The 13,593-nt window shown below is 40.4% G+C and overlaps 1 pseudogene and 1 gene segment (V, D, J or C); both read left to right on the top strand.

Moving 5' to 3' along the window:
* Positions 1-10,831: 10,831 nt before the first annotated feature.
* Positions 10,832-11,373, top strand: LOC117451669 (Ig heavy chain V region 5A-like; annotated as a pseudogene).
* A 1,265-nt stretch (positions 11,374-12,638) lies between these two features.
* On the top strand, positions 12,639-13,104 carry LOC117451719 (Ig heavy chain V region 914-like). The segment is given in 2 exon segments: positions 12,639-12,687; positions 12,776-13,104. Coding segments are annotated over 2 exon segments (378 nt in total).
* The last annotated feature ends 489 nt before the right edge of the window (positions 13,105-13,593 follow it).

Here is a 13,593-nt window from a genome sequence, read left to right as displayed (position 1 = left end):
CCGTCCTGATGTCGTCTAGGGTCCTCGCAGGTGTTTTCCCCTGCCGCACACTGGCTCCCGTGGTACCAGTTGTCCCCCTTTCCTTGTAGGCGGACGGCATGGGATGTCCTCTGGGTCACTCGGTCGGGGCCGGAGAGCCTGGGGTTGACAGTCAGCCTCCTGCGTCTCGGGTCCCCCTTTTGGCATCCACAACCTGTGTGGAGAAATCTGATACAAATCCCTCAAGCCTACGCTCCGGGCTCTGGGGCCCTCGGCTGTTTGACCCACCACTGCGTGGCCACTTGGAGCCTGTTGGTCGTCTGTGCACAGGTTTTCTAAATTAATTGTGCAGCTTCAGAATCTTAATACTTGGACTGTGCCCACTAAATAAGAACCCCAACATCTTTAGGTAAACTAAATAACATATTTCAATAGCTCTGAATTTCTGACAAGCATCTGTATTTATTTTTAAATGAAATCCCTGAGATCCCATTAAAAATCTAAAAATATGATTTGAACTGCTAATGTTTCTGGTAAAGAAACACACTAATGTTATGGATTCAAAAACAACCAAAATCACAATACTAACAAAGTGAATGGCTTCCTGGTGATACTGCTTCTACCCGTCAGTGCTTAGATATTATCCTACTGAAAAAATGAATACAGAATTCCAACAAACTGTCATCAAATGTCTTTCTATTACAAATGTATATGAAATGTATATCCCCATAATGACCTAAACAATAAAGTCTATGGCTTTTACTTCTTTACCAGACTAGTTACATGATGTTGTCTGTTGAAACATTACTCACCGGTCAGCCTCTCCAGCATTCCATTCTGGACTTACATCTCTCCCAGCAGCCCCTTGGCCACTGATTCTTTATCTGTGTTACCTGCTATAATTCAATCAATATTAGAGACATGTCAACATTCATCAAACAGTGTGTTATCCCCAAATATGGGGCAGGTCAATTCTAAAACTGTCAATCAATGGTCAGATTGAACAATGGAGTTGGGCCAGCCGGTTCCTTTCAGTCCCTAAATGAAAAATGTACATTGTAAAGTTTACACTCCCCCTTTTTTACACATTATCTCATGTGTAAACAAAAACCTGTATGGGAAGAAAACCTTCAGGTCATAATGGATTATAAGACAATACCAAACATTTTTCCCAAATGTACATCCATAATTTCCCCAGTAAACACTTCAGTGAAATGAAGTGTTTTCTCTCCATCTTTCAGTCCTAAAAGAAACAGAATCTTCATGTTTTAGTTTGAGCTTCACATTCTGCAAACAGCCACCTCCTGTGGGAGTGAAATATCATCAAGCAGATTAGATACGGTTTCCCCTTTTTTGCAATGTTAGGAAACCTCTCTCATTTCACACATTATTATCACACCAAGATAATGTGTTAGTCCAAAACATGCTTGATTAGTCATCGTTTTAAATCATGCAGTTGCACTGATCAGGTGCAGACATACACACACTCACACTGTCAGGTTGTAAATTCAGGTTTGGTCAGGTACCCCTCAGAGTCAGTCATTGAGAGTGCCTTCCCAAGTTACCCTGTCGGTCAGTTGGTCTCAGTCTTTTTGGCCATGTGTCGTGCTCTGCAGAGACTCCGTCTTCCAGCACAGGCCAGCATCCTTCGTCTATAAAAATCTGTATATATGGAGCGCCATCATTCATTAATTCACAATTACAACTATAATGTTCAAGATATCACTAACTTTTCATTGGGACCTCTGCCTCCCACCTTTCCTGAAACTTGGTACAAAACTCACTTCCTTAGAGTACTACTACTACTGCAATTCATTTACACCTAATTAGTATTAAAATGTCTAATAGATATATTTCAGAAACTTGTGTAGATCACCATTATCTTGTGTAAAAACATTACTAGGATCTGTGTAGCTCTGCTATGCATTTCATAGCTCATCTTCAATTCTGGTGCACTTAAAGAACAATGTTACCCTCTTTAACAGTGCGTGGAACTCTGGGTGTCTGAACATGAAACCAGTACCTCAAATTGAAATACTATATTTTGTTTAGAACCAGCTTTCCCTTCAACATGACCTATATAAATAAATATTTATCTGATCTCATAGAGCTGTCACTAAAACTCTCCCTTTGAACTGATCAATACTGTAACAAATTAAAACACTACCAAATTCACACACGAATAAAAAGTCCAGTGCATACTTCCTTCATGCCCCCCCTTTTCCTATCAGTGTGTTTTAGACTGATTTTCCACTTCACTTTAATAGTTCTCCTCTTTTCCGCTATTTTTATTTACCAATTGACTAATTTATGGTCAATACATCTTCTTATCTTCACTTATTTATATTTATCTTTTGTTCACGATAACAATGGTATAACAACCACACGTCTTCAATTCTGGTCCACCTAAAAATCAATGTTAAACTCTTTAGCAGTGTGTGGAACCCTGGATGTCCGAACATGCAACAATTACTCCCTCCTTTATCAAGGATTTAAAAACAGAAGTCATTTCATATTTCCTATGGTAATAACTATGCTACAATGGTGAAATCAATTATTTAGATTGGAATACTATATATGGCTTGGCACCAGCTCTCCCTTTAACATTATCCATACAGATAAAGATTTGTCTTATAGAGTGGTTCCTAAAACTATCCCACTACTTTATTCACACGTGAATAAAAAATGTCAAAGAATATTTTGTTAACATGATGAAAAGATTGAAGAATATGGTTGTACTCTGTCATGTCTCCCCCTTTAACCCTCAGTGTGTTCTCATTTTACTCTAATAGTTTACTGCTATTTCTAATTTAATAAATCTTTCTGTCTTTACGTATTTATGCTTTAAATGTGCGTTTTGTGAATAAGTGTGTTTATGTGTAAACTCACTCATTCCCGTTCTCCTTTTCTCCTCCTCTGGTTTTCTCAAGCCGTGACCCCGGCCTCCTCACTTCTAATCGACCATGCCAACTCCTCTGATTCTGTGTTCTCTTCAGTCCATCAGCTGTAACTTTAGGCAGCCATTGGCCCAGTTACATCTGCATCCCCCATCATGCCAATGTTCTTGCACTGCTTTGCATTTCATCTCCTCCTTTACAGTCTCCCTGCTGTTTTTATGGAGGGCGGATTCTGCTCTCATGTCCCACACTTTGCTCTTGTGCCAAATGTCGTGGCTCAGCTTGGAACGTCATGGTCCCGTCTGAGGGACTGATGAGCGTAGATCTCTGCCTGTCAGCATGCTGTTTGGTTCTGGATGCCACAGGTGGAGACAGTTCTGGCTGCAGTCTTGTTGCATATATCTGTTTGAAGCATGCTTGAAGCAAGCAATGAACTGAAAATGCCACCAATCCTCTGTTTTAACGTGATGGCGGACATTGAAAACCGAAGCGGGCATAAGCACCCCTGTCATATAAACATTAATAGATTCCTTCTGACTGACAAGCGTTCAAAAACCCTTCTGCTTATCACTTAGGCTACTACTTTTTGTTTTATTCATAACCTAAAAATACAATTGTGATGAATAGCTTGCTTTTGTACCATTACATTTACCAACATAAAACAAGGTCTTTACTAATCAACAATGACAACCTACAGACAGCTTATTTATTGAAATATAGAAGCCTTTTCTTTAGCTCCCTGTTTGATTCCATTTAAAATCAATCTATGTTCCCTTTTGACTTCGCTTTTATTTATCTGACTTAATTAATATGTGTTCACTTGTCTATTGTCGTCGTTAACGTGCTTCCCCCCCTTTCAGCCACTAGATGGCAGCAGCAGAGCACAAATGAGCTTCACTCTTCTGAGTGCATTGTCTGTGCTCCACAGACAATCGCTCACACAGGTTTATAGGTAAAAATCACACAGATTTATTCCCCGTACAGTTTGTCCAGCTTGATAACGTGCTTCATATGTCATCACGCAGGACTCTCTGTCTACCTTGCGATCAACGTTATGTTTACGTCAGCCTTTCAAATAAATTTTTACAGACAAGGGAAACGAGAGCCGGTTCCCGTCACAATTACGGTGACGTTTGCGTTCTCCCCTGACTTGAACAAATAGCAGACCGCTGGCACTTTAGCTTATGGCCTCAGTCTGCTATTGAACCTCAGTTTTAAACGGCGATTCGATCTGAAATATCGAATTTCCAGGCTTCGTCGTGTAGGAATTTCACCTGCCAACCCACGACCTGCACCATTTCCACGCCACTCAGGAATAAACTACCTGAGATCCACGCTAAACCGCCTCATATCTCGTCACGCAGGACTTTCTGTCTACCTTGCGATCAACGTTCACGTGTTTTATATAACTTTCCTAACATAGTAAAAATATGCATTGTATATTCCATTTAAACTTCAAAAACACTCTGAAACGCCTACAGACAATCCTACAGTTTTGTTTACCTTATTTGTAGCTGCAGGGCTCTGCGATTGTCTGAGGTGTCTAAAAGTGTTTGTTCCCGACCCAGTCTGGTCGTCTGAATCCTTCCACAGCTCTGTTTATTCAGAAACGTCGGGTCACCATTTGAAGGAGATTTGAGTGGACAACTAGTCCGCTTTTCCAAATCTCCGCGCGTCCCTAAACAAGCTGGTTATATTACAGGAAGGAGTCCAGAGCATACAATTAACCGTTAAACAATAATCCACTTTAATGGTAATATACAATGCAATACAATCAATACATTACCATACAAAACCATATCCTATCATATGTATAATGTCAGGAGTAGGCCCACTCCTGGCCCCTGCCCACAGGCCGCCACGACCTTCCAGTCCGAGCGGCGCGAGAAGAGAGAGGCAGAACAGCAAGCTGGATAGGCTTTCATACCAATGATACAGGAAGGGGTGGAGTTTAAGGACAACTGGTCGTCTTTTCCAGTCATCTCAAACGAACACCTCTGACCCTCACTGTCTCCTATTTCTGCAGCCTCCACACATACACGCATCCCCCCCACATTCCAGAGACCACAGTGGGGTATTGCTCCAGCTCCCCCACAGCAATAAAACCCTTAACAGGCCTTTGTCTACCGCCATTTTAGTCCTCACATTTATGAAAGGATGAAACAGATAAATCAATATAAAACACAAACACAGGTATTGTTTGAACAGTATTCACTTAACTGCTACTATTTGATAATTAACAGAGGAACTCAAAGGACCTCTTTTAATATCTGGAAATTGCAACAAGACTTTCTGCCATTTTCAAATGTAACACACTTCTTAAATATCAGATGCTGCACTGTGCAGCCAGGTCAACGTCTGACCATCACCTATCAGGTCTCTTATTCTCTTAGCAGCTACCACACAGCCTGGATCAGACAGCCTGCAGGGAAAGGACTGGAGTGGATAGGAATGAAATACACTGGAAGTTCATACTACAAAGATTCACTGAAGAGCAAGTTCAATATCGACTTAGACTCTTCCAGCAACACAGTGACTCTGAACGGACAGAGCGTGCAGCCTGGAGACTCTGCTGTGTATTACTGTGCCAGAGACACACTGTGACACACACCATCAGTAGAGCTGTACAAAAACCCCTCAGAGCCTGAACACTTGTAACATGAAGCCACCAGAGGAGGAGCCCTCAGACCAGAAATGATCTCAACACCAGCTCACTGTTACACTCAAGAGGGAAAGAGTACTAAGATGTCATAGAAATATTCTTAACTTAATTCAACAGAAAGGGTTTTCACCAATTTAAACAATCTGACATTACAATCACTGATACTGTATATCATTGTAGGTACAACATCTAAAAGGGATAGTAAGACCATAAGTTAGTTTTAAAAGTGTCTGATAATATAGTAGATTCCTTTCTATAGCAGAATGGGATTCTCTAAAAGACAGTTCCTATTAAATAATTATTCAATAATATATGTAAAAGACAACTTTATCAGTGTCATAACTGGATTAGGAGAATCATTCATATTTTAATCCAACTTCATGGTGATGTTATTTTGATAAAACTATAGAAAGGTTTGTTTTTATAATCTAAATCGTGTTGCTCGACATTTTCTATGTGATTAAAACCACACCTGAACATTTCCTCATCTTTTGGATAATTTCCATGAACTTAAGTCAGCTGTTTTCCAATCATCAGTATGTAAATGATCTGTGTGTGTGTTGCCTCATAAACCAGCAAAGTGTGTGTGTGTGTGTGTGTGTGTGTGTGTGTGTGTGTGTGTGTGTGTGTGTGTGTGTGTGCCACAAAGCAATGCGATCCTATACACTTCTGGGTTTTCTCACAAATTAAAAAAGCACGTCGATGGATCCACATCAGATTTCTATGTGTTTCCCATGAATCACCAGATAGTCCCTCATGATATCTTATTATTTTATTTCAAATAACATATGTTATATTTATAAATACAAGCCCCAAATGACATTGAATATGAAAAGAGAAACAAGCTGAACAACAATATTTGAACAGACACAGAGCTTGGCTGGATGACGAGATTATTAGAAAGGTGAAATGTGAGAGGAGAATAAAGCACATTTCCTAAACACTACTATATATTGGGCTCTCGTCTTTCAATCAGAAGTTTGTGGGTTCGATCCCAGCCTGTGCAGTCGACATGTCGATGTATCCTTGGGCAGGGTACTTAACCCTGAGTTACTTCCCATGGCATGGCCAACGGTGTGAGTGTGTATGAATGTTAGTTCCTAGAGTAAGGTACACTGCTCTGTGTGAATGGGTGAATGACATGTAGTATGTAAAGCGCTTTGAGGGGTCGTAAAGACTGGATAAAGGGCTATAAGTGCAGTTACCATTTACTATCAGAACACACATGTAGATTATTTATATTATAGTAAATCTGCTTCCATTATGCTCAAACTGACATATGCGAAACAGAGCATTGATACCAACATGAATTATAATATATATATATATAATTTGTTTAGATAAATGTGTCACATGTCGAAGCTAAGATAATCATTTGTGTATTATTAGAATAAATGTGATTATGTAACTGCAATACAATTATTCTACACAACTTAAAACGTTTAGAGAAAAGTCTTAACAGCTGAGATGGAGGGTTGATATTTTTTTACAAACCCTGTGAGGAGGAGTCAATGCAAAACTCAGATATCTCCCCCTCTACTTATGTGACTGCAGAGAGGAGGACAGAGGACAGAGGACACACAGTTTAACATGATGGACTATAGGACAGGACTGCTGCTGCTCACTGTCTGCTGGGCAGGTCAACATCTTTACTGATCTTTATCCAACACAGATTCTAATTGTGTCAACAGCTTATTTCACCAGATGTGTTTTTATCCTCTTTACAGGTGTTGATGGTCAGACTCTGACAGAATCTGAATCAGTGACTAAAAGGCCTGGAGAATCTCACACATTGACCTGTACGACTTCTGGATACACATTCAGTAGCCACTACATTGCCTGGATCAGACAGGCTCCTGGAAAAGGACTGGAGTGGATCGCTTGGATCCACCCTACTAGCAGTAGCAGCATCTACTACTCTGAGTCAGTGAAAGGCCGCTTCACCGGCTCCAGCAACAACATACAGCAGGTGTATCTGCAGATGAGCAGTCTGACGGCTGTAGACTCTGCTGTTTATTACTGTGCTCGAGACACACAGTGACTGAAGCTGGTTGAGCAGCTGTACAAAAACCTACAGACCTCATCCTTATCTTAGATAGACCCTTACATTGATTATATTATTCATGTATCTTTTGCTTTGGTTGTATATAATACAATTATGAAATTCAGCCTTGAGAGACTTCATAAATTACCAGCAATTTAAATAAATTAAAAAAGATCTAGATGAATTGATCACTGCCAAACAAAACAGTCAAGGACAAAACAAAAAAAAGAATCCGCTGAAATCAATGTCCAAATAGGAATAAAATCTACAATACATGAACACGTTTCAGCTCCATTAATGCATATCATGGAGCAGCTGCTCTCATAAAGACACTAGATGGCAGTCAGTGTTGAGTTCCCCTCTCCTCTGTCAGTAAAAGGAAACACTCAGATATGCTGCTCTCACTGATCTTAACTCACACTCAGACCCTGGACTGAACTACAGGTTTATACCCTCACTCTTTGAGAGGTTGCTTAATTATAACACAAAAAAGAGATGGATCAGCAGTCACTGCAGATTCATGAGTTCATTTATCTGCAGATGAACAGCCTGACGTCTGAAGACTCTGCTGTTTATTATTGTGCTCGACAGACACAGTGATACAGGAAGCCACAGAGCTGTACAAAAACCACTGCAGTTGTCAGTGGCATTAACCAACAGAGAGTGCAAGTCATTTCCCAGCTTAAATCAGAGTATCTTATATACACAAGATGTAAATACTTCCCCATGCAATGCTTCTGTCACAAGACGTCTTTAGTGTTTTAAAATAAAGTCAGTGTCAAAGGTTACCCCAAAAGGACAACACTGGTGGAAGTCCCCAGTGAAACTACGCAAAAACCTTGCAGACTGTTAATGTCCAAATGTGTTTGTCTTCCTCTGTGTTATATGGCTTTTAAAGAATAACACATAAATATGAGGACTTTGTTTGAAATATTAATCAAAATCATATTCGTTTGGAGACTGTTAAGCTAGGGGGTATTCTGTATAATTCCTTACGCTTATTAAACATTTGAGTGATCATTATAACGTAGAGATCCCTAAATGTGTGTTCTCAGGGCTCTGCATGTCTTATATTGAAAACAAGATATTGAGATATTTATATTTACACCCCAGCACGTGCTCTACGCTCTGCATCAGCCAAACGGATCGCTGCACCCTCGCTGCGAGGGGGACCAAAGTTCCCATCAGCAAAAACACGTGGGTTTGCTATCCTGGCTCCAAAATGGTGGAATGAGCTCCCCATTGAAATCAGGACCGCAGAAAGCTTACACACCTTCCGGCGCAGACTGAAAACTCATCTCTTTCGACTCCACTTCGAGCGATAGAATGACTAACAAATAACTGCTAACAGAGCACTTATATACTAATAAAGGACTGGCTTATCTAAAGCCAGTTGAGTAGCACTTGAAACGATTGGCTCTTTGAAACCTGATGTTCTTATATGATTCTGTTTTCTTCAAGGTTGTGTCTTCCTGGTCGAATGTACTTATTGTAAGTCGCTTTGGATAAAAGCGTCAGCTAAATGCAATGTAATGTAATGTAATGTAATTTATAGAATGACAGAGCCAATGAATTGGTAAACAGAGAGAAGAAGAGGGGACCCAGGACGCACTCCTGAGGGACCTCATTGAGGAGGGTCGGACACACATCCTCTCAAAGTTACCCTTAGGTTCAGTCTTTGAATAATCTAAGATGGGTGTCACCAGCCTGGTGCAGATCTCACTAATAAGCACATCAGAAACACTGAGTGGGCCGATTAATAATTGAGATTATGTTGATTTCTGTTTCCAAAGGTATGAACAGTATGGATCTGATCCAGTCGGATTCAATGGTTTGAATTAATTATATCAGTCCCTGCTAAAGCCCCTCCCTCCCCATGCTATCCTGATGCAAATCTCCAGTGTGTGCAGAGTACTTCTGTCTGACTGCTCTGTACTTTGGGTGGAGCATCAGAGGTCACATCTCCAGTCTCAGGATGATCATCACTCTCTCTCTTATGCTGGTTGCTCTCTCTCTGCCCTGTGAGCTCTCCTGCTTCTTGATGTTTTATTTTTTATCAGACAACTTCCACTGATGGTCAGTCAGTGATAGCAGAACATTTTCAAAATATCTCACTATCTTCTTTGGTTCTCTTTCTCTTCTTTTAATCTCATCAGGTTGTACAGGTCAGAGTATGGAGTCTATTCCTTCCTCTTCAGTAGTGAAGAGGCCTGGGGAGACTCTCAGTCTCTCCTGCAGGGGATCTGGCTTCACATTTAGCTGCTGCAGCATGCACTGGGTCAGACAACCTGCTGGAAAAGCACTGGAATGGATGGGTCGTGTTTACAGCGATGCAAGTAGAACAGACTATGCCAGCAGATTACAAGAACGGATAGAAGTCACCAGAGATGATAGCAACAGCTTGGTGCATCTGAGGCTGTCCAACTTAAAGCCAGAGGACTCTGCTGTGTATTACTGCACTAGAGACACACACTGGTTAAAGGAAGCCCAGAGGCTTTACAAAAACCTCTAACTATTTATTACCACTAGTACCAACAGGTGGCAGTATATAATAAAAAGTCAGATGACAATAAGGAGAAAAAGACAGCTTTTCTAAATACACTATGAAAGCAACAGCTGATGTGGAATTTCACTTCCCCTTTTTAGATATACATTTTACTTCAGGGATTCTTGCAACAATATTGTCCCATTATTTTATTTTTAACAGAAAGTATCGAGGATCAAATCAAATCAAGTTTTATTTATATAACACATTTATAAACGATTTTTGGTCGAGCCAAAGTGCTGTACATAAAATAAAAATAGCCTACAGTAGAGACACTTTACAGCAAATACAACAGCTCAGATTGTTCAGAATATCAGTATGAGAAAAACGACACCCTCTATCCTTAGACCCTCTGTCCTTAGACCCTCACATCGTACAAGGAAAAACTTCCAGAGAAAACCCACAGTTTAAAGGGGAACATGGGAGAAACCTCAGGGAGAGCAACAGAGGAGGGATCCCTCTCCCAGGATGGGATAGATTTATGCATGATGTATCCAGTATGTGGGCTAGGGTTTTGCTGAGCAGAATAAATGATTACATCGTATTTAAATGTAAATACAAGTTAGTGATAAGTAACTTAAAATGTATCCTTATAATTGTCCAACCACAAATCCAAAAGACAACTCTTGACAGGACAGTCCGTCCCTCTTTTATAGCCTGTCAGTGTCCCTCTCTATGCAAAGTGAACTTCCTCACAGTCTGCTATAAAGACTTGATATCATGCTGTCAGCTGCAGCAGAAGAAGAGAAGCTCCATCAGGTCACCTTCAACACCAACCATGTTCTCTGTAGCTCTGCTGCTGCTGCTGGCTGCTGGATCCTGTGAGTCTCACTGAGGCAGAGACACTGACAGAACGCTCACACTGACTGCTCTCTGTTATTAACCTCGCTCACTGTTCAACATGTTTCCCTCCACAGGTGTGAAGTGTGAGCAGTTGATACAGCCAGCCTCTGTGACTGTGCAGCCAGGTCAACGTCTGACCATCACCTGTCAGGTCTCTTATTCTGTGGGCAGCTACTACACAGCCTGGATCAGACAGCCTGCAGGGAAAGGACTGGAGTGGATAGGAATGAAATACACTGGAGGTTCATACTACAAAGATTCACTGAAGAGCAAGTTCAGTATCGACTTAGACTCTTCCAGCAACACAGTGACTCTGAACGGACAGAGCGTGCAGCCTGGAGACTCTGCTGTGTATTACTGTGCCAGACACACACTGTGACACACACCATCAGTAGAGCTGTACAAAAACCCCTCAGAGCCTGAACACTTGTAACATGAAGCCACCAGAGGAGGAGCCCTCAGACCAGAAATGATCTCAACACCAGCTCACTGTTACATCACCAGTTTAAACATTTAGAGGTTATAATCACTGATACATTACTGTATGTATTCCCGGAATAAAAATGAATACAACTTCTTTAAATTGTTAAACATCAGCCTTTTCAAGTATCCAGTCTTATATATTTTCAGTAACTTAATTTGTTTTGCTCTATATTTGAGTTACTTCACAACCAATTTCGGCTCTAATAATATTGTTCACATTATTTATTCACAAATACTAAACAGAACATCTACGAGCGAAACACAACAACAATTGTTGGATGTCAGAGTTTCTTTCCAAAAACAAATGCATGCATTTCTGTTCTTTATTTGACACAAAACGTAATAATTTATTAAAAATATAAATGTTAAAGACATGAGATGCAGATAAAACCTGTAGAGTGATTTATTAAACCCTCCTATTGTCTTTGTGTCCCCTCCTTACTTTGGTGTTCGCCGTCAAATTTGACCCGTCCTGTTTTAACTGCTATTACATTAACACAAACACCATTAATCATCACCAAATTTAATTTAACAACCTTTCAAACTGTAAATATTGTATCAGACTACTGGTATACATGAACAACTGCAGTAAATATACAAAGAATAGACACCGAACATGTATTGCCTGTGCCAGGTGCGATCCATGTGGGGGGATGGGCACATAAGGGGGTGTGTGTGTGTGTGTGTGCGTGTGGGTGTGTGTGTGTGTGTGTGTGTGTGTGTGTGTGTGTGTGTGTGTGTGTGTGTGTGTGTGTGTGTGTGTGTGTGTGTGTGTGTGTGTGTGTGTGTGTGTGTGTGTGTGTGAGTTATGATTGATGAAAGTAGTAAATCGGTCAGATTTGACCCGAAGACAACAGGAGTGTTAATAAATTAACTCAAAGCATTTTTTTATGACAATAATGTTAATACCTTTATTTTAAACAACAGTAAATAAAATCCATTATTTGTTTGTTTCATCTGACAAATCTGAATACCATAACAATAATAAAATGTTACAACATGACCTACAGCCCAATAAGAAATGTTTACCAATTTAAATGTAAGAGATAATGTTAACATAAAATACTGTAAAAAGAGGACAATGTTCAATCAGAAAGGAGGAGTCAATGCAAAACTCAGATATCTCCCCCTCTACTTATGTGACTGCAGAGAGGAGGAAAGAGGACAGAGGACACACAGTTTAACATGATGGACTATAGGACAGGACTGCTGCTGCTCACTGTCTGCTGGGCAGGTCAACATCTTTACTGATCTTTATCCAACACAGCTTTTAATTGTGTCAACAGCTTATTTCACCAGATGTGTTTTTATCCTCTCTCCAGGTGTTGATGGTCAGACTCTGACAGAATCTGAACCAGTGACTAAAAGGCCTGGAGAATCTCACACATTGACCTGTACAGCCTCTGGATTCACATTCAGTAGCTCCGGCATGAACTGGATCAGACAGGCTCCTGGGAAAGGACTTGAGTGGATCGCTTATATCCACTCTACCAGCAGTGCCCACATCTACTACTCTGAGTCATTTAAAGGCCGGTTCACCATCTCCAGAGACAACAACAGACAGCAGCTGTATCTGCAGATGAGCAGTCTGAGGGCTGTAGACTCTGCTGTTTATTACTGTGCTCGACACACAGTGACTGAAGCTGGTTGAGCAGCTGTACAAAAACCCCTTATTATTACCACACTTTTCTCTGTTCATGTGAAATGTGGAGTCTTTCAATAGCATGACACAACGGTAGTTACACTGTAAGATTAGAAAAATATTTCTTAACAGATATCTGAATGTAGAAATCATATCACTTAATAGATTTATCATGTTTATTGCAAACTCTTATCAAAATGTCTCTTTAGAGAAGACGGCAGCTGAACCATAAAAAGCATTTATTTGCCAACATTTAGAAAATGGTCTAATCTGAGATCCTACGTCTTTTAACTTATTTAGTTTGCATTTTTCATGCACTGCAGAAATGTGTTTTTGCACATTGTCAAATAGGTTTCAGTTCCTTAGTAGTTTATGTCCTCTTAAGGCTCCAAGTTTCTCTGTATCTGTCCTCAAATTGCCACTATTTGAATTCTGAAACCTTTTGAAGTAAGAAAAGAAACAAAACCCAGGTCTTCATCCAGCTGCAGCAAACACAAG

Source organism: Pseudochaenichthys georgianus, chromosome 8 (assembly GCF_902827115.2).
Source record: "Pseudochaenichthys georgianus chromosome 8, fPseGeo1.2, whole genome shotgun sequence".
NCBI lineage: Eukaryota > Metazoa > Chordata > Actinopteri > Perciformes > Channichthyidae > Pseudochaenichthys > Pseudochaenichthys georgianus.
Note: the sequence above shows the minus strand (reverse complement) of the source record. Positions and strands in the feature narration are given on the sequence as shown.